General features: G+C 48.5%; 1 protein-coding gene across 4 annotated transcripts in view; it reads left to right on the forward strand.

Moving 5' to 3' along the window:
• Positions 1-21925, forward strand: part of SCML2 (Scm polycomb group protein like 2) — a 752432-nt gene that overhangs the window by 369392 nt on the left and 361115 nt on the right. For all 4 annotated transcript variants that reach the window (XM_085622654.1, XM_085622657.1, XM_085622655.1 and 1 more), the window contains one exon: positions 2169-2301. In XM_085622654.1, coding sequence (XP_085478780.1) covers positions 2169-2301 — 133 coding nt within the window. The remainder of the gene's footprint in view (positions 1-2168; positions 2302-21925) is intronic.

The following is a 21925-nucleotide window of genomic DNA, read 5'->3' on the forward strand; positions in this document are numbered from 1 at the left end:
AGAGTTTACCCAGAAATCATCCGCAACCCCTACTCAAATTTTCGCCCACAGGCATCTCAAAGCACTTCAGCAGGATGTCAGAAGCATGCTTCAAAAAGGAGCAATAGAAAAGGTCCCATTATCCAGCAGGAGCACAGGTTTCTATTCCTGTTTCTTCTTGGTCAGAAAGAAGTTAAAGCAGTGACCGATTTTGGCCTTCCGAAACCTAAATCTATATTTGAGGAAGCAATCGTTCCGAATGATAACATTGCAAGAGGTGCTGAAGCTCCTACTTAAACAAAATTTTATGACAACCTTAGACCTCCAGGATGCCTACTTTCACATCTCTGTTTATTTAAAACACAGAAAATACCTGAGATTTATGGTAGTCGGACGCCACTACCAATTCAGAGTACTTCCCTTTGGTCTGAAGTCAGCTCCCAGGGTTTTTACCAAGTGACTGGCTTGACAGTTCAGGCTGGACTGTTCCCACGAGGCAGAGGGTCAAGACTGATTTGCATATGGCTGGGTTCAAACTGGAATGGCATGGTGAGCAAAAAAACGGATGGATGTAGGCCCAGATCTCTGTACTGGGGTGAATGTATGACATTGTTCTGCATTCTGTCCATCAATAGTTCTTTTTGCATTTGGCTCCAGTTGCAGCGTTCCTCAGACAAGAGCAACATCAAGTCTTTCCATATCTGCACGACTGGCTGATCAAGGCTCCGTCCGAAACAGAAGCAATAAAGTCCACAAAAGTTTGCACTACTCGCTTCAAGAGATTGTGTCTTATGATCAACCTACAAAAATCCAATCAAATTCTGTCTAAAAAAAACTTGGCTTCCTCGGAGCTCATTTAGACACAGTCTCCTACAAAGCAGGTCCTGCGGAAGAACGTCAACAGCGACTTCTCAATCTGGCAAATTCCATAAGAAGAAAAAAGTTTCTTTCGGTCCAACTTTACAAATCCCTTTTGGGAATGACGTCGTCTTGCATACCACTAGTTCCTTTCAGACGTCTCATGACGCGCCCAACTCAAGAAGAACTGGACAAGGATTGGGTCCAATCAAGAGGATCCTTCTACGACATCGTCCGCGTAACCCCACGCCTGGTGAAAGCCCTAGGGTGTTGGATTGACAAGAACCATCTGTCAGGAAAGCCAGGGAATGTATCTAAAAAATAGTCTATCAAGATTTCGTCTGCTTTGTTTTGAGTGCCTATCCATTGGAAAATGTTATTCTTATACCCTTCAGCACCGGTTTAGCCAGAAAGCAGCAACTATTCAGCTCCCATTTTTCTCTCAATATTTAATTGCAGTGTATGAAATATTCTTGCCACTCCATTCCACTTTGCTACTGTAACAGTAGCATAATGTGAGACCTTTTCAAAATGACTCTTGTATCTTGAATATAATGCTTGGTTTTATATTGGCTTGAATATAAATATTGTTATTCCTTTTACATTATTAGTTAATAAAAAGATAATGGCTTACACAAACTTGTTGCATGTGACTTAATTTCTCATTTGTTGTAAATTAGCACACCAAGAGATTCCCATCTTCCTATCTGCCAATTACTAAAACTACATAAAACCATTGAACTTAAATTCCAGATTGGAAATCGGTTTTATGTATTTACCAGAATCTACCCTCTTTTTTTGGGTAGCTGAGCTACAATGGGGTAATGTGCATTTATGTGAGTTCACCCACCGCTAACAGGCACAATATGGATCTGGTTCACAACAGTAACTTACACTTTTGAATAAGTTTACTACTTATCAGTATTCACAGACTCATAGTGTAAATATACTAAATTGTATAAGTTACAAGTCCCCACCCCCTGTCTATAGCAATCGGCTTACTCTTGTATGGGTAAGTGAAGTCCCTTCCAAAATCTCTTTTAATCCTCATTCATGAAGAGCAGAAAGTAAATATATAAAAGCAGCAGGCTAAAAAGGTATCACTAATGCCAGTGTTGGAATGTGCCAGACTTGTTGAAGCTATACATATAAACCTTATCACAAAATCTTATTGATTCGGACAACAAAAATTTGAATTGAATTAAATTTAAAATTATTTGTGGAATTGGTGAATTGCAGGTGAAGTGAGTAGTGCTTTGCTCACAACTTCTTAAGTCTGCTTCATTGAGCGATTATGAAAAATTTAAATCGGGATTTGTTTTTCTCAACAGAAAAAAATACCGATGATGCAATCTCCCACCCAATCATCACTTATAAGTAAGCCTGATGAAGACAAAAGTAAAACTCATGCACTTAAAGATGGAATTGGCATGGGTGGTTCTGCAATGTCCGTAATATCGACAGGTGAGTAAATATTGAGATAATTATGCTTAGCCTTCTGATTGGTTTAACCTGAAGTTAGTCAATAGAGATGTTGGATATGAAAAATGTCGTGGTTGTGCACCACGCTCCTCAAATTATTACTGCTTTTTTTACATTAGGCTGCTGACTGAGGTAAAGTGTCCTGTAAATTGATATTCCTGCATTTTTTAATGAAACATTTTTTTTGAGCCTGGTGGACCAGATTGATCTGATAACATCCCAAAAGTCCTTCCGTTGTTTAGGTTTTTTATGCACTTAAAGATGGAATTGGCATGGGTGGTTCTGCAATGTCCATAATATCGACAGGTGAATAAATATTGAGATATATATGCTTAGCCTTCTGATTGGTTTAGCCTGAAGTTCGTCATTGGGGATGTTGCATATGAAAAATTTTGTGGTTGTGCACCACGCTCCTCAAATTATTACTGCTTTTTCTGCATTAGGCTGCTGACTGGGGTAATGTGTCCTGTAAATTAATATTCCTGCATTTTTTAATAAAACATTTTTTTTGAGCCTGGTGGAGCAGATTGATCAGATAACATCCCAAAAGTCCTTCCGTTGTTTAGGTTTTTTAAAGAGCGACCCTTGACCTTCCTGGTAGGTCGCTCCCCCCCTCCCCCCCACACCCCCCGCTGCAGCTCCGCCAGCACCCCTGCTCCTGCTGTTCCTGCTGCCGCCGGTGATATCGAGGCCCTCCACCACCCACAGGCTTCCACCTGCGCCTCATCCCTGGTGACCAGTGGTGGCCTTAGGTTTGTACCCGCTTTGTGCCTGTAACTGTCTGTGCCCCCTGCCCCCCGCTCGCTGCTTTGCTTCTGTGCCCCCTTTTTTTCGGTACCCCTCGCCAACTTATGTGCCTCCGTTCATATTGTACCCCTGTGCTGACCTTTGTGCCTTCTGTGCCCTTTGATTTTGTACCCCTTGTGCTCTTTTCTGTTCCCCCTTATCGAGTCCGTGCCCCGCTCCGGTCTCCTGTCCCCCGTCCCCGCCGCTGCCTCCCCTGCGGCCCCGCCCCCTCCGCGCCCCCGCCGCGCCCCTTCGCTCCACCCGTCCCTCGCCTCCCAGCGGCTCCTCCCTCCCCACGTCCCCATATATGGCGGGCGCTGTGCGGCCACGCACAGCAGGCACGCCTAAGGCATGCCCGTCTGTGCCCGTCCTCGCCTGGACCGTGCCCAGCACCACAACTCCTGGCCCCGGCAGCAGCCACGAAGTCTGCCTCCGCTATGATGCCAACACCCTCGTCGCTCTCAACCCAGGAAGGACCCTCACCTGCTGCAAGGCCGCCCCAAGGCGCACCCACGGCCCCTTCACCTGCCGGAACTGTAGCTTCTCCTGCCGCGAAAGCGCCAAGACGCCTGCCACGACGGAACCCAACCAGCTTAGATGCATCCTGATCAACATCCACTCCGCACACAAACACGCCGTCGAACTCTGGGACCTACTCGACACCGCATAACCAGACGTCGCCTTCCTAACCAAGACCTGGATGAACGAAACCTCCTCGCCAGACATTGCCATAGAAATCCCAGACGGGTACAAGATCACCCGCAGAGACCGCACCAACAGGGCCGGAGGAGGAATCGCCATCGTCCACAAAAACACCATCAGGGTCTCAACAAACACCAACGACACCCTCAGCACCGCCGAACACATGCACTTTCAGATCCACACGGACCCCAAGACCACCCTTAGAGGCACCCTCGTCTACAGACCGCCAGGACCCCGGCCTCAATTCTGCGACTCCATCACCGACCTCATCAGCTCGCACGCGCTGACCTCCACCGACTACATCCTCCTCGGAGACCTGAACAATCACCTGGAGAACAACAACGACAGTAACTCCTCCACCCTGATCGACAACCTCGCTAACCTCGGACTGAAACAGCTCGTCACGACGCCGACCCACATCGCCGGCCCCACGCTAGATGCCATCTTCGCCTCAAGCCCACACGTCACCTTCAGCCACGCCTCCGAACTCACCTGGACAGACCACCGCTGCATCCACTTTTCCTTCCGAAAACCCCTCACACACTACAGACCCCCCGCCGCTGCTGGGGCAAAATCACCCAAGAACAACTACAGACAAGCCTCGCACTCAACCCTCCGACGAACCCCACCAACCCCGATGAGGGTGCACTCACCCTCGAACGGTGGATGAACGACTGCGCCAACACCGTCGCCCCGCTGAAAAATCCCACCAGCAGAGACACCAGCAGAAAAGTCAGCTGGTTCACCCCAGAACTCCTAGACTCAAAACGCAACTGCCGGAAACTGGAGAACATATGGCACAGCGACAAGACGCCAGACAGCTGCGCAGCCCGCAAAGACGCCATCCGCAACCACCACGACCTCATCAGGACCGCCAAAAGGACCTCCTTCACAGACCGCCTTGACAAAAACACACACAACAGCAAGGAGCTCTTCACCATCGTGAAGGAACTCTCCAACCCCAGCTCCAATGCCAACGACATCCCACCATCGCAAGCTCTGTGCGACTCCCTCGCCGCCTTCTTTCACCGGAAAATCACCGACATCCATAACCGCTTCAGACCCCGGACGACCCCTGCCGACCGCACCAAACCCACCACACTCCTTTGCCCACGACACCCTGACAGCCTGGGCCAACGTGAGCATCGAGGACACAATCAAGACCATGGGAACAATCCACTCCGGATCCCCGTCCGACCCTCTCCCGCACCACATCTTCAACAAAGCCAGTAATTCCATCGCACCCCACCTGCACAAAGTCATCAACCTCTCCTTCGAGACCGCCACCTTCCCAGAGAACTGGAAGCACGCAGAGATCAACGCCCTACTGAACAAACCCAAGGCGGATCCGAGCGACCTCAAGAACTTCCGACCCATCTCCCTGCTTCCGTTCCCAGCTAAAGTAATCGAGAAGATAGTAAACACCCAGCTCACCCGTCACCTCGAAGACAACAACATCCTGGACCCATCCCATTCAGGATTCCGCAGCAACCACAGCACCGAAACCGCCCTAATCGCCGCCACAGACGACATCAGGATCCTACTAGACAACGGCGAGACAGCGGCCCTCATCCTCCTGGATCTCTCTGCCGCCTTCGACACCGTCTGCCACCGCACACTACGCACGCGCCTCCATGTCGCAGGGATCCGAGACAAGGCCCTGGACTGGACCACCTCCTTCCTCTCCGGCAGAACTCAGAGAGTCCGCCTCCCCCCGTTCCGTTCCGAGGCCTCCGAGATCATCTGCGGCGTCCCTCAAGGATCCTCCCTCAGCCCGACACTATTCAACGTCTACATGGCACCACTAGCACACATCTCCCGACAGCACGACTTCAACATAATCTCCTACGCCGACAACACTCAGCTGATCCTCTCCCTCACCAAGGACCCCCTCACTGCCAAATCCAACCTCCACCAGGGAATGAAGGCCGTCGTAGACTGGATGGAGGACAGCTGCCTCAAACTGAACATAGACAAGACTGAAATCCTCCTCTTCGTGTCCAACCCATCCGCATGGGACGATTCTTGGTGGCCCACGTCACTGGGGTCCCACCGACCACGCACGCAACCTGGGAGTCATCCTCGACTCAAAACTCTCCATGACCAAACAAGTAAACGCAGTCTCCTCCACCTGTTTCAACACCCTCCGCATGCTCCGCAAGATCTACAGATGGATCCCGACAAACACAAGGAAAACAGTCACCCAGGCCCTAGTCAGCAGCAGACTCGACTACGGAAATGCCCTCTACGCCGGAGCCTCGTTCAAGCTCATCAACAGACTACAGAGAATCCAGAACGCCTCTGCACGCCTGATCCTCGACATCCCACGCCGCGACCACATCACCTCCCACCTGAGGAACCTGCACTGGCTCCCCGTCGACAAAAGCATCTCCTTCAAGCTCCTGATCCACACACACAAGGCACTCCACAAAACCAGCCCAGCCTATCTCAACAGTCGACTCTCCCTCTACGTACCCAACAGGAAACTCCGCTCCGCTGACCACACCCTGGCAACGGTCCCACGCATCCGGAGAACTACTTCCGGAGGCAGATCCTTCTCCCATCGCGCCGCCAGGACCTGGAACACCCTCCCCCTCTACCTGCGACAAATCGAAGACCTGCTGACCTTCAGGAGACAACTCAAGACCTGGCTCTTCGACCAATAAGCAACAGCAGAACAATCACAACATTGGAAATATCGCAATACATTTTAGCTTGACTGTGTGCTGTGGAGCTCGTCTGGCGAGTATGTCTTTGGGGGTGGATGGGACTCAGAATGAGTGACAGAAAAGGATGTTTTTTGATGGATACATCTACCTGTGAACCTTTGCAATCTGAGTGATTTTTTTCCAAGTATGTGCCACGTCCTAGTTATCTAATCTGTTTGTTCCGTGGGTGAATCCTTCACCATTTCACTAGGATAGATTGTGTCGCGGCTGTCAAAGCTATTGTCAGTTTGCCTTTTAAAGACTTACACAATCATTTGTCTATTTAGTGTGTGTCCCAGCAGTACTGCCCCTGTCTCTCTCTCGATAACACGTCGTCTTGTTCTTTCAGAACCCCTTCCCAGTATTTCCCTAATGTGGAACAATGTCATAACAAATGTGTTAACGTGCCTGGAGCTCTGCAGTTCCTTAAAGAAAAATCTGCTGATTTGTCCAATTCTAATAAAATATCAGAAGTCCTGTATTATTAAGTGATCTATTTCACAACATAGTTTTTCTGTCTTAATTTTTACCATTACAACCAGGTATCACAGAAGCAGGGCCTCGTGATAGGCTTATATGTATGATATGCCTCATCCTCTCTGTGTTGCTGACCTGTACATGTGTTTCTAACCGCATAGTACATATGATTTCTACCCGCTGATTCCTCACCAGAGAATATTCCCCTGGTGTCAGTCTTGGTCAATACCTCTACGTGCTCGGTAGATGGCGTTGTTCGGCTCTGCTTTGGAAATGGCATTGCAGCATCAATATGGGCACTGCACTAGTGTGGTGAGATCGGTTCCTTTCATTCAGTGCTAGCAGCATGGATCCAGGGAGCTACTTTGGTCATTTTTTGCCAACTTTTTGTCGACATATTTGACCTTTGCTCCCAATGTGCTATGTCATCATGTCTCCTGTTAAACCTTCAGTGTTCAAGCCTTGTGGGGATTGCTACAGGCAGATGTTTGTGCCCGATCCCCACTTGCTTTTTCTGTGGTGCCTTGGGTCGGGTCTCAACCCCAAGGCCTGCTCCAAGTGGTAGTTGAGGCACCCAAAGACAATTTGCAAGCGGACCATGAAACTCCTAGCTGAGCTGCAAAAGAAGTTTCTGTGCCTGGTCCCGTTTTTCTTCCCATAGAAGATCTCAGGGCCGTTCCCATGATCGATAGTCTTCCCATTCCAAGGCCTCCTTGCCGAAGTTGGGTAAGTCAATGTACAAGAAGTCGTCGTCAAAGCTCTCTTTGGCTTCACCTTCTTGACATCCTACTTCCAGGCCCTACTCCTGCACTCCCCCACTGGAGCCGGTGCCAGGGCCCAAGTTTCCCTGAGCAATGCCTGCCTGAACCAATTCACACCATCTTTGACCCCCTGACACCATAACGAGTGCTGACATGCTCCTGGGGGCCTGGGTGCAACCCTGCACAGTGGGCTCCTATGCATCGAATATTTGCCTGTCTGTACTGTCCCACCCCGGAAGACCCAGCCGTTCCACTCCAGCACCCCTCTTCTGAGGGCCTGGTGTTGCGGGCCTGAAAAGCAAAGGTCAACCCCAGGGCGTTCCCTACCACACAACTGAATATGGAATCCAAGAAACTGAAAGTCTTTGAGAAGCACATCTTTTCTTGCAAAGCCTAGCCCTGTAGTCTGTGAATACTGCATGTCTCTTGGACCTCTACTCCTACGCCTTGTGGAATTCGGTTTCACGGCTGCTTCCCATGCTGCCCAAGGAAGGCCGCAGCATCCTCAACCAGGCTTTGGTGAACAGCAGGGATGCAACACATTTTGCCATCCAGTGTGGACTCAACACCATGGACTTCCTGGTTACAGCTATGGTTTCTAAGATGGCACTGTCGCCACGCTGGGTTATGGTCCACTGGGTTCTCGGCAGATGTCCAGTCTTCATTGATTGACATGCCCTTTTATGGCTCCCTCCTATTTGGCGACATGGCTGATATAGTGCTCGAACACTTTCGCAAGAGCATGGTCACTGCCTGACGCTTTGCCCTCTCCCTCGCGACCCGGCCTCAACAGCAGTCCTTTTGCCCTTCGCAGAAGTGGAAGGGGCATCTTTGGTTGTTCCAACCATACCCAGTCCAACAGCCTGCCCAGTCCTTTTGAGGGCAAGGCTGTGGAGCCCAAAAAGGACACGAGTGCCAAACCCAGTGGGATGCCCATTACCTCGCACTTCCTGCTGCCTCAGCCTCCAAGCCCTTTTAGCGTTCCCTCAATCCAGTACAGCCATCCCATTGACGGCAGAATCGGGCACTACCTGCCCTAATGGTCTAATATTACATCTGATAAATAGGTGCTTCAGATCGTGCAGAAGGGGCACGTCCTACCATTTTGGAAACGCCTACACCCCTCCCACAATCTCAAGAATGGCTGATGGAGAACCATCTCTCCTTTCTTCTTCAAAATGTGCAGGTTCTTTTGGCCCAAGGAGCCATTGAGCGGGTGCCTCCGGGTGAAGTAGGCCATGGTTGTTATTCCTGCTACTTTCTAGTGCTGAAGAACGACGAAGTCCTCCCCTCTATACTAGATCCGAGCCCTCTCAACGCCTCCTGAAAAGAAAAATTCAAGATGCTTAAGCAGGCTTAGGCTGTGTCTACCTTGAATCCTGGAGATGGAGACTAAATGATAGCGCTGGATATGCAGAACGCATATTTCCACAATCCAGTCCTGCCGGCTCACAGACGTTATCTCTGGTTCATGGTAGGCCACAAGCATTTTCAGTTCGCTGTGCTCACCTTTGGCCTCCCAGTGCCCTTAGAATGTTCACGAAAGTGATGGTGGTCGTTGTAGCTCAGTTGAGGTTAGGGGTTCCAATCTTCCCCTACGCCGAAGACTGGCTGTTGAAGGCGGGCTTACCCTAGGCTGTTGTCTCCCATCTCCAGAATAAGGAGAGTCTTTGGCATTTGCTGGAGTTCCCTATCAACATGTCAAAGATTACACCTAACTCCCTCTCGGATGCTAACTTTCATCTGAGCCATTCTGGACACAGTGCAGTCCATGCCTATCCTCTGGAGGGATGAGTCCGGAATATTCAGTCTATGATGCACATGTTTCGGCCTCTATCCTGGATTTCGGTGAGACAGATTGTGAGGCTGCTGAGTCTCATGGCCTCCTGCATTCTGCTGATACAACACGTCCAATGGCATATAAGGGGTCTGCAGTCAGGCTTCAGTTCCCAGTGGGCGCAGCATTTGGGGAATCTTTCTGATCTGTTCCAGATATTGGAGGGAACTGCCAAAGGTCTGCATTGGTGAATATGGTACCGTGACTGGATCAGTGACAGACCCCTCTCCCCCTCCTACCTAGAACTCTCAGTGGTGACAGATGCGTCTCTCCCGTGTTGGGGGCGGCCATCTGGGAAAGGTGGAGATCAGAGGATTCTGGTCTCTGATGGAATATCAGCTCCACATCAACTTGTTGGACTTGTGAGCTAAATGCTTGGCATTGAAAGCCTTCCAGCCATCAAAGGAAGGCTGATTCTGGTGTTCACGGACAACACCACAGCCATCTGGTACTACAGCAAACCATGCAGGTGGGGTTGTGGTCTCTGTGCCTGGAGGCTCTTTACCTCTGGACAAGGCAGGAACATCAGGACATTTTCCTGGTCCTATAACACCTGGTGGGATCTCTGAACATCGGGGTGAATGAACTCCGCAGTTAATGCCTCGCAGATCACGAATGGTGTCTACATCTGGAGATAGTGTAAGGATTCTTCAGAGACTGGGGAGAACCATGGCTCTATCTTTTCACCACCGCAGAGAACGCACAATGTCAGTACTTGTGCGCACAGGAGTTTCCAAAGTGCTTCTCACTCTGTGATGTGTTCCACCTCAAGTGGAACTTAGGATTCCTGTACGCCTTTACTCCATACCACCGCTGCCCAGAGTTCTTAAGAAGCTCAGGACAACCGGGCCCAAATCATCATAGTGGCTCAGGATTCGGCATGTAAAGTATGGTATTCAGAACTATTGAGCATGTGCATCTGTCCTCCAGTCAGGCTGCCTCTTTGAGATGATCTGTTGCAGCAACAGGTCAGGGTCCTACAGCCTAACCTGCGCTCACTCTACTTTCTATCATGGTGTTTGAGCGACCACAGTTGAGATTTTTCGATCAGCGAGGTTGTCCATCTCCAAATGGATACTAATCTGCATAAAGCCTGCTATGCATTGCCGTAGAAGTAACCCACTGAGGGCTCACTCTACCATGGCCCAAACCTGCACTACTGTTAGTGCGGGGAGTACATGTCCTGGACAACTGCCAAAATGCCATGTGGACGTCCTACATACATTCACAAAGCACAACTGCTTGGACAGTCCGTCTGTTGTAATGGACATTTCGTCTGTTCGGTCCTCTAGAACCTTTTGGTCTGAACTAGTTAGCAGACCCACCTCCTGGGAGGTATTAGTTGAGTATCTATATTACTGTTAGAAGTCTTTTTCAGGTGATAAGGTACTTACCTTTGGTAATGTCTTTTATGATAGAGACTCTAATCGCAGATTCCTCACTGACCCTCCCATCCCCCTGCTTTGTGAACTGGGCTCTTTTCCTAAAAAATCCCTTTAGACACTGCACAGTGGTCCAAGAATTCAATTATTATTTTTTTTTTTTTTACATGGCTCTGTGTTTTGGGTTTGGAACTAGTCATGAAAAAAACTGATGATGGCGTGCCGGGGTGGTGCTTATATAGGCACCATAATGTCTCTTATGACGCAGCCGACTCTGAGCCAAACGACACCCCCCCTACTGGTGCACAGAGGTACTACTCAAGATTTTCTGGATCCAGTCTTTAGACCTGGGGGAATAGTCTAAGGTGAGTAATCTGCGGTTAGATCAAGTCTCTACTAGAAAAAACATTACTGATGGTAAGTAACTTGTTTGTTGCTTCTATTCTTGGTTTAGTGTACATGGGTTTGATAGAAAAAAGGTATGCCAGGGAGAATGTTAATTGTAATACCTGCCACTCTGATCATCCATGTAAAATGGCTTGGTTAGTTTTTTTTTTTTTATCTTTGAGGGCAGAGTAGTTAATTATTACAACTTGAGCAATATACTGGCACAACTTAATTCCCAGCTATGTAATAGTGGTCACCCCTAACTTAAGCAGGAGGGTGTCATGGATATCTTGTAGCTGATTTGGTGGTGGAAAGAACAAGAGTACCCTCATATTTTTAGGTCGAGCATAGCGCAGTGCGCCTGTGCTGCTCTAGGAGATGACCTTTAGAAATCGGTCTGTACTTTTCCTCACACTCGTGTGTGTGGCGGCATCCATCTTGCGGGAGCGAGCAGCTGCGCGCATTGGGCCATCTGTTTGTAATTAGCTTGGCTGCGCGTGCTTGTTTACATTTGCCTGCTCGCGGTCGCTGTTGTTTTAACTTACTTGCCGGCTCTTCGTGTAGTGTTTGCTTCCCCTCCGTAGCTTTCAAGTCCCCTCCCATACTGCTTAGGCATTCCACCCCACCCTCCCCAGTGTTCCTTTCCTCATTTTTTTTTGTAAAGTATTTTTTTCACGCCAGGCTGGCTGTTTGCATTGTCCTCCCTGGGAAATTGCTTTTGTTTGCCTTTACATCCATCACTTTTTTGTTGTACAGTGTCTACCCAGCCCGTCGTTACCCTGCAGTGGAAATGATTTTGTACTTTCAGCAAGAAGAAATCTTGGTTTTGAACGATTGTATGTGGATTTGTTTTGCTATCTTAAAAGAAAATATCAAGCCATAGAAAGGGTTCATCTCCAAATTCATTTCATGTGCTTGTCCGGCTTTTGCTCCACTATTTCCCCCTCTTTCACCTCTAATCTAAAGCCTTGTTTTCCAAGGAGTACACACATTCTTAAAAATACACACTTGAGGCATATGCAACATATACACTGTGCATGCCTATGCATTCATAAAAATTCTGTTTAAGTCTGTGCCTTGTGTGTAGCGCTCAGACTGCTAACTGGTGTAATCGACACTAAACACAAATCCTAAATAGACATGTAAAATACCAATGCCTTTCATGACTATGGTCCTATTGCCTATTAAATATATTGCCCTCTTCTTAGCTTTATTTGAATGAAATTCTTTTTATTTCAGTTTTCCAGTGCTTAGATTACATTAGTTTATTTAAACTGTACGGATGCTGGGTTCTGATCCTTCCACTTCCTATGAGAAGCCCGCGGTACCAAAGTTAGACTCGCCCTTACAGAAGCAGTGACGCCAGTACAGGCTGCTTTCATTCTGACCCTGCAGCCGCCCTTTCTTTATTTTGTTTTTTTTAGTCTGAACTTCAGCTCCGTGTCATTGGGAGAGGCACCAAACCTGTCTCCTGTGTTTTGCGTCTGTGTTGGGTGGTGAAGGAGGAGGAACAGGAGCAATCAGCTGTTATTTTGTAGTTTGCAGGTGCGAGGGGATGTGTTGCGGGGGAGGGCAGCATAGGCAGGTGACAGTATTTTGTATTTGCTTAGGAGGACGTGTAGAAGCAGGGGAGGACAGCAGGACTCAAGTGGTATAATATATTATGTGTGGATTTCTGAGACACTCTTCCCCCCATTTCTCTTGCTGGACTACTGCACTGTTAGGACAGTTGAAGGGAGGTCAAGGAAACACTGAGGTGTCTGATACAAAATATAGCACTACGGCTGGCGCTGGTATCCACTGCTAGGCACCTGTAATGCGGGCGCCCAAAATAAGGGCAGTGGCACAGTGCCAGAAATACACAGTGACCTCTATAATGAAGACGCACCGCAAAAACACTAACAACCAAGGAAAAGGACTAAATGTTAAGTAACCTCACAATGAAGTCTATAGATGTTGCAAAGGAGCAATAACTGTGAAGATGATCACAGGCAGGTCAATTTCCTGAAGCCCTAGGCATATTGTGCCCCACCTCAACGGACTTGGCCTGACACCATGATGTTGGGGCTCTTGACATGGAAGATTGTGTCTTTGAAGGTTAAGGTAGGCTGAAGAACTTGAGAACCTTGCCATGGTGGAACATAGGTTGTCCCTTTTCTTGATGCATTGGCTGGCATCAGGCCCCTTGTGACTTTGTCCATGCCGAGTAGAAGTGGAGGTCTAGTGGAGCGTCATCTTCCTCTCTTGACCTGCCCACGGCTAGGGGACATGACACATGGTAGTCTCCAAGTGATCTTCTGAGAGATGCAAAGGAGGCGGAGGTTTACATCTTTGAGGTATGACATGCCCTGACACACTATCAAGAGGCGGAGACACGCGGGGACATGCACGTGCACACACACACAAGCATGCACACACACACACACACACACCTTTGAATATCTTGCTTGGAAGGAGCTAACTTAATTGGCGAGTCTTCTGCAGTTCTGTGCCCTTGATGTGAACAAGTGACAGATGTAATTTTCTGACTCACACGTCTGTGGTTTAGTTGCGGTATGTGATGTCCAAATGCATTTAAGTTACGCATGCAAGGTTGTGACCTGAGTGAGAATGTTACGTATAGTATGTGCACCTTTCACTTTTTGTTAGTGACTTCTAGATAAAAAGTAGCAGCCAGTCCGTGGATGTTCAGATGAGTGGTCACGGAAGTACAATAATTTGATTTGGTATATTATTTATATAGCGCATATTCACTGCTTGGAGACTTTTTTTTCACTGAAGCAACAGCGGCAAACAAACTCAGTTAGTCTGGGTTGCAATGACATAACATCCATTACAAGAGAAGTCAGCAGAATGGGGACATTTTGTGGACTTTCCCGAAGGTTAGATGATTACAGGATGTGGCCTAAGGGCTAGGGCTGTCAACCTCGAAGCATTGGCATAGCTAATAAGCCTAGCTTTTGGGACCTTAGAAGTATTTAGTTATGCAGCACAATATCCTTGGTGCAACAACATCAACTGTTGCATGGCTAAACACTTATAAGGTCCCAACGGCGAGACCTATTGGCTATGCCAATGCTTGTTCTGTACTGATTTTGAACTGTAGCAGTGGCCAGTTCCTTAATTACTGGGCTGTGGAGTGTTTTAGGGTGTGTAATGTTAGCTTCATGTCATCTGCGAACCTTGTTAGTTATATTCTTCTCTTCCTATGACAGCTCCCTGGATTTTAATTCTTTTTTTTTTATAGCATAGGTCAAGGGTTCTAGGGTGCATGCAAATAAAGTGGGGAGAGTGAGCAGCCCTGCCTTGTACCTCTCTCAATATTGAATGGGTCCTTTGATCTATATGCATGCTTTAAATGGTTTATAACCAGCCAGAGCCCTGTTCAGGTACTGTGTTCCGAAACCTGGTTCCTGTAGTACACTCCTTTTCCTACTACAATAAAGCCGGGCAAATGTTTTTCCTGTATTTAGTGATAGAAAGAGCACATTTTTACAGCTTCGTAAATAAAAGCCCATTGATTGGCCTGTATAACAGTTTAACAAGCCTCATAGCTAAAATAATGGTAAGCAGTGTAACATCAACATTCATCAAAGAGACTGGCCTATGTGATGCGCATAAGGTTTTCTCTTTATCTGGTTTCGGCACTAGAGCAATTACTGCATCTTTCATTGATTGATTGAGCTCTCCCATGTACCCAAAGTGATTGAATAAACTGGTAAGGATCGAGGCCACAGGGAGCAGAACATTTTATAGAAAGCAGTGGTGAACGGTTGGGTGCCAGTGCTTGACCCAGTTTTAAGTTACGGATTGTTCAGCAGTTTCTATTGGCTCATATAATTGTTTTTGCCATTCTCTTGAAATTTGTTTAAATGCTGCACAAATTTCTTTATGTTCTAAAGGCAGGTTTCCTTTCTCATTTTAAAAACCCTGTATTCTAGGTGATCTCATCTGTGCCTTTAGTTGTGCCGCTAAGAGTTTTCCCATTTTGTTGCCAGTTATGTCAAATTGTTGTTTAATACGCAATAATGCATATTCTGCTTTATCATAGTCTAAAGATATAACTTGAATGCATAGGGTTGTAATTCGGTGTTAAATTTATATATATTTGGTCTGGAAAGACTGTTTTTATATTTTGGTTAGTTTAAGCTATAGTTTCTCTCTGGTCCTTGCTCTATTCTTTTTAATATGGGAGGACATCGATATTAAATGGCCTCTCATCACTGCTTTGAGTTTCCCACAGTGTATCGATGAGTGGTTCCAAGAGTTGTGTCTGTTAAGTAATTTATTTTTTATGTCCTATCTGTCCTAGTAACTGGGTAACACAGAAGTTTATCGTTTAATCTTCATTTTTCTGATAAAGATTCTTTTTGTATTATGTATATATGTCGATATATTGGTGCATGGTCTGATACAGCAGTGTTTCAAATGATGGCTTTGCTAGTGTGGGCCAAGAGCTGTTCAGATATTAGGAAACCATTTATGTGAGCGTACATCTTGTGCACGACTGAGTAAAACGTAATCCTGTTGTTCTGCATGGTGTCAACGTCAGCTGTCCACCAGCCCTACCTCACTTAACTAAGGGCTCTATTAGGATGTCAACACCGTAGCGGGATGGAATACGCCCGACTACTAGTCTGCGGTTCCACCCGCAGTGTTAGGATGCGACAGCCCCATGGCCGGTCGGAAACATCCATTTTTCGAATGCAACTTGTGCGGTGGCTGAAAAAGGGCCGCAGCACAAGCCGCAATACAAAAATGGATGTTTTCAAACCTTCCTGCATGGTGCAGGGATGTTTGGTGCCCCATAGACCCCATAGTGGAAGGCCAGACGGTAAGGGAGCCCTGCTAGTGAGTCCCAAACTCACTTTCCGCCTGCCTTTCCATTGCTGGCGGTCCGCCATGAAAGGATAGGTGGAAAGAAACATTGTAATCTCACCTGTGGAGCCGAGGCTGGCCCGCTGCTATTTTAGGATTACTATTCCGTCCGCTGCCCCGACGAACTCAATGAGCCTGTCGAAAGCGGAGCGGAATTCCCATGCATGTTTCCCTCCAACCACTAGTATCATAACACGGCTGACGGACAGAAACCTATGATGTCGTCAGAAAGCCTCCGAAGAGCCGACATCATAATAAGGGCCTTAGTATTTATGACGAGGGGTTGTACCAGACAACAGTCTTGTGGAGTTTAAAATTAAAGGCTGTAGGATGTTATTTTGTTTCCTAAAACAATATTTGAATAGCTTAGATGTTAACTCTACTAATATTTTAAAAATATATCAGCAGTTAGGAAAGCACGTTTTTGTAAATCTGAAGTGTGATGTAAAAGATTTTTAATAGGGTCAAAACAAATCATGACACTTTACTTGGTGATGTGCAGATGATGAATATTTGCTGAAACAAGATGTTCGAGGCATATGAGCTGCAGATTGTACACTTAGCATAGATCGCCATCTGGTGTTGGGCCCGGATGTTTGCAGTTTGTTTTTCTTCTTGGACAGTCTTTGGAAGTCACGAGTTTGGTGACTCCTCCTTCGGTCCGTACTGCGCATGGGCTTCGGCTCCATCCTCAGATTGTTTTTTTCCGCCATCGGGCTCGGATGGGATACTTCGTGCTCCGGCTTCGAACTTCTACGGTTCCAGCCTCGACGGAAAATCCTCGTTTCTTCGAGTTTCTTCATCATCATCTTCATCTCTCGAAGCGGCACTTTTCTCCATCCCGTACATCGGCACCGGCCTTCGGGCCCTCCTCGACTCCGGTCCCGGCCGATGGAAAGGACTCCGTTCAAAAAGTGCCCAAAATGTGGGTCTAAATTTCCCCACACCGACCTCCATCAGGTGTGTAATCTTTGCCTCTCTCCAGAACACGAGGCCAGAGACTGCCCCGCCTGTAAGTCTTTTCGATCGAAGAAAACCATCCGGGATCGAAAAGTTCGACGCACCATGGCGCACTCATCGTCTGCAGCTCCACCGGACATCTTCGGAGACGGCGCCGAAGCTTCGGGGCAAACACACACCGAGCAGGAAGAAGACGTCGTCAGCGCTTCCGAGGCCGACGACTCCGACGTGGAGGACATCACACCGGCGCAGCGGGCCGTGAGTACTGTGCCCCCTCCCACCCCCGCGCCCAAAACCAAAGAGACTCAGGTTACTCCCTCGCCTGCCGGCCTGGGCAAAACCAAGACCAAAGCTTCGATCACCCCACCTTCGGGCCCAGTGTCGAAGTCTCCAAAGTCTCACGGCAGCTCGGGATCGAGCCAGCCGACGCCCGGTGCCGAAAAACAGCATCCGGCACCGAAGAAAGCAATATCCAGCTCGACTCCGAAGCCACCGGTGCCGAAGCCTGGACTCTCGGTGCCGACCAAACACAAACACAAATCTGTCGGCACCGACTCTCCGGCGCCGAAAACTCCTTCGACGCCGAAAAAACTGGAGGCCCCAAAAAAGCATGGCGCACACAAACCATCGAAGTCCTCGGTTCCGAAATCACCGGTGCCGACAGACGATTCGGCGCCATTGGCTCTGTTTACACCAGACCCTTTACAAAAGACTCTGTCCAAAGATCCAAAGACTGGGCTATTGACTTTAATTATCAAGAAAAGACGCCTTGATACTCCGGCTCCTCCTCCACCACCCAAACGGAAGGACTCTGCTACTTCTCCCCTCAGAGTGCCCTCCCCACTACCACCTCCCCTACCTCCTCCACCTCCTCCACCCCCTCCCAGGTCTCCGCCACCTTTACCTCACTACTCTCCGGCCCCGTCCCCAGATCCGGATGACGGGGACCCGGACAATTATCCGGCGGACGCCCCAATGGATCCCACTCCACCAGGGACCCCAGACCCGTGGGAGGATTACAATAACCCTGATGTACCCGATATTCCTCAGGACGACCTATACCCATCCAGGCCGTCTCCTCCAGAGGACTCCTTAGGGTTCCATCATTTAGTGCAGAGAGCAGCACACTACCATGGGGTGGACATGCACACTGAACCAGTGGAAGACGACTTCTTACTGGATACATTCGACATACAGGACAAATCCACCTCTATCTTACCCTTGCTTAAGGGTGTCACCAAGCATGCCGCAGAGGTGTTCAAAGACCCTGTCAGGGCCAGGGTACTAAACCCTAGAATAGAGAAAAAGTATAAGGCGGCACCCACAGACCCTGCATACATTAAGGGCCCTGCTCCCTTAGATTCCCTAGTTGTCTCTACAGCTAGAAAGCGGGCTAACTCCCAGTCCTCAGGAGAAGCCCCACCGCCAGACAAGGAATCCAAACTCCTAGACGCGTCTGGCAAGCGCACCGCCTCTCAAGCTACTTGCGCGCTATGACAGAGCACACTACGACGAACTTGAGGCTCTTATGCAGCACCTCCCCGAGAAACACAAGCGTAGGGCTCATGAGCTAATACAGGAGGGTAAACTCATTACAAACACCTCCATTAAATGTGCCCTCGATGCAGCCGACACTGCTTCTAGAGCCATAAATACCAGTGTCCTGCTTCGTCGCCATGCCTGGCTCAGGATCTCAGGGTTTAAGCCTGAAGTCCAGGCGTCCATACTCAATCACCCCTTTGACCAACAAACTCTCTTTGGGCCCAAGGAAGACGAAGCGTTGGAAAAGATGAAAAAGGACACAGACACAGCAAAGTCTATGGGGGCACTCCAAACACAAGCCTCTAAACGTTCCTTTCGACGCTCCTCCTTTCGTGGCACAGGCAGAGGCTTCTCCACCGATAGCACCTCTACCTCCTACAAATCCCCTCCTCAAAATACCTTTTCAAAGGGCAACCAAAGAGGTGGTTACAGAGGCAACAACAATAAGGGCAGGGGCAAAACTAACAACACCCGTTCTGCCACCCTGCCCACACAATGACTTCCCTCCGCTCCCCCCCGACCATTCCACTCCGGTCGGGGGCAGACTACAAAACTTTATCCACGCATGGGAGTCCATAACATCGGACAAATGGGTGACCCAAATCATTCGGTCAGGGTACTGTCTCGAGCTAACATCTACCCCGCCCAATATCCCACCAAGGCACCGTCCAATGTCTCAAGAACATTCCACACTGCTCAAACAGGAGGTACTCTCCCTCCTCCAAAAACACGCTATAGAGCAGGTCCCCATCAATCAGCAAAATCTAGGGGTTTACTCCCTATATTTCCTAATACCAAAGAAAGACGGTACCCTCAGGCCCATTCTGGACCTCCGGCCTCTAAATGCCTACTTACATTCAGACCATTTCCATATGGTCACCCTACAACAAGTCCTCCCGCTCCTCTGTCAGGGAGATTTTCTCACAACCTTGGATCTGAAAGACGCATACTTTCACATTCCAATACACCCCTCTCACAGGAAATACCTCCGGTTCGTGGTGGACGGGCAACATTACCAATTCACGGTTCTCCCCTTCGGGGTCACCACCGCACCACGGGTGTTTACCAAATGCCTAGCGGTAGTAGCAGCACACCTCAGACGTCAACACATTCACGTCTTCCCTTACTTAGACGACTGGCTGATAAAAGCCGCGTCTTACCACCAATGCGTGCAGCATACAAACAGCACCATCCAACTGCTCCACCAGCTAGGCTTCACGGTGAACTACCAAAAGTCCCACCTCATACCATCTCACACAAAGCAATATCTCGGGGCCACTATAGACACCTCCAAAGGTATTGCCTATCCAAACACAGCCAGAATCACAAGCATTCAAGCCTTACGCAAAACATTCCTTCCCCAACACTCTCTTCCAGCAAGAGTGTTCATGAAGCTCATAGGAATGATGGCGTCTTGCATCTTTATAGTGCCCCATGCAAGACTACACATGCGTCCACTTCAAGAGTGCCTAGCACAACAGTGGAACCAGGCCCAGGGTCAGCTGACGGATCTGGTGTTGGTGGACGGCCGCACACATCACTCTCTGCAGTGGTGGAACACCACAAACCTTTCCAAAGGGCGGCCGTTCCTGGACCTGGTTCCTCAGGTGATTCTAACAGCGGACGCATCGCTCTCCGGCTGGGGAGCGCACCTCCTACACCTCACAATGCAAGGTCTATGGACGCCACAGCAAAAATTGCTCCACATCAACCATCTGGAGCTCTTGGCGATCTTTCTAGCCCTAAAATCTTTCCAAAAACAGATTTCGGGCAAAGCAGTCCTCATTCGCACAGACAACATGACTGCAATGTATTATATCCAAAAACAGGGGGGGACACACTCTCCCCAGCTCTCCCGCTTAGCCCAGAGCATATGGAGATGGGCAATTCCCCAAAACATCTTTCTCCTGGCACAACACGTTCCAGGCGTACAAAACACCATGGCAGATCTGCTCAGCAGACAAACGCAACAACTACACGAATGGGAACTGCATCCGCAAGTTCTTCAGCCATTCTTCCAACAGTGGGGGCATCCTCAGATAGACCTCTTCGCCACCCACGAAAACAAAAAATGCCCAAGCTTCGCCGCCAGATACCCACACCCATTGTCCAAGGGCAATGCGATATGGATGAACTGGTCAGGCAGATTTGCATACGCCTTTCCACCTCTCCCACTAATTCCATTAGTGGTCAGGAAGCTACAACAGCACTCCCTCACACTCATTCTGGTAGCTCCGACGTGGGCCAGGCAGCCGTGGTACACCACGCTACTACAACTATCAGTGGTACCACATCAAAAACTGCACCTATCCCCATGCCTCCTAACCCAGAACCATGGAGAAATCAGGCACCCGGACCCAGCTCAGCTCAACCTGGCGATCTGGCTCCTGAAATCCTAGAATTCGGATACCTTAACCTTCCCCCTGATTGCATGAACATCATCATGGAAGCCAGACGTCCTACCACTAGAGCATGTTATGCCGCAAAGTGGAAAAGATTTGTTATTTACTGCCGTAACAATACAATCAACCCTTTAGATGCATCCATACAGCACATCATATGCTATCTGCTCCATCTTCACAGGTGTAACCTGGCATATTCATCCATACGCCTACACCTAGCAGCGATCGCTGCTTATCTACAAAACAGACAGCATTTATCTCTCTTCAGAGTGCCCGCTATTAAAGCCTTCATGGAAGGCCTTAAACGAGTAATTCCTCCCAGGGCACCACCTTCCCCTGTATGGAATCTAAATTTAGTTCTTACACGACTAATGGGTCCGCCCTTCGAACCAATGCATAAATGCGAGCTACAGTTTCTCACCTGGAAAACAGCTTTTCTCGTAGCTATCACTTCCCTTAGAAGGGTTGGTGAAATACAAGCGTTCACTATACAGGAACCCTTCATACAAATACATCACAGCAAGGTCATACTTCGCACAAATCCGAAGTTCCTGCCCAAGGTCATTTCCCCCTTCCATCTCAATCAATCGGTGGAATTACCTGTCTTCTTCTCGCAACCTCAATCTGTTGCAGAAAGAGCCTTACACACACTCGATGTAAAAAGGGCCTTGCTATACTACATACAAAGAACGCAACCCTTCAGGAAGACTAAACAATTGTTCGTCTCCTTCTCTCCACCACATAAAGGCAACCCCATTTCTAAATCAGGGATAGCTAGGTGGAT

The sequence above is a fragment of the Triturus cristatus genome, chromosome 8, assembly GCF_964204655.1.
Source record: "Triturus cristatus chromosome 8, aTriCri1.1, whole genome shotgun sequence".
In the NCBI taxonomy this organism is placed as follows: Eukaryota; Metazoa; Chordata; class Amphibia; order Caudata; family Salamandridae; genus Triturus; species Triturus cristatus.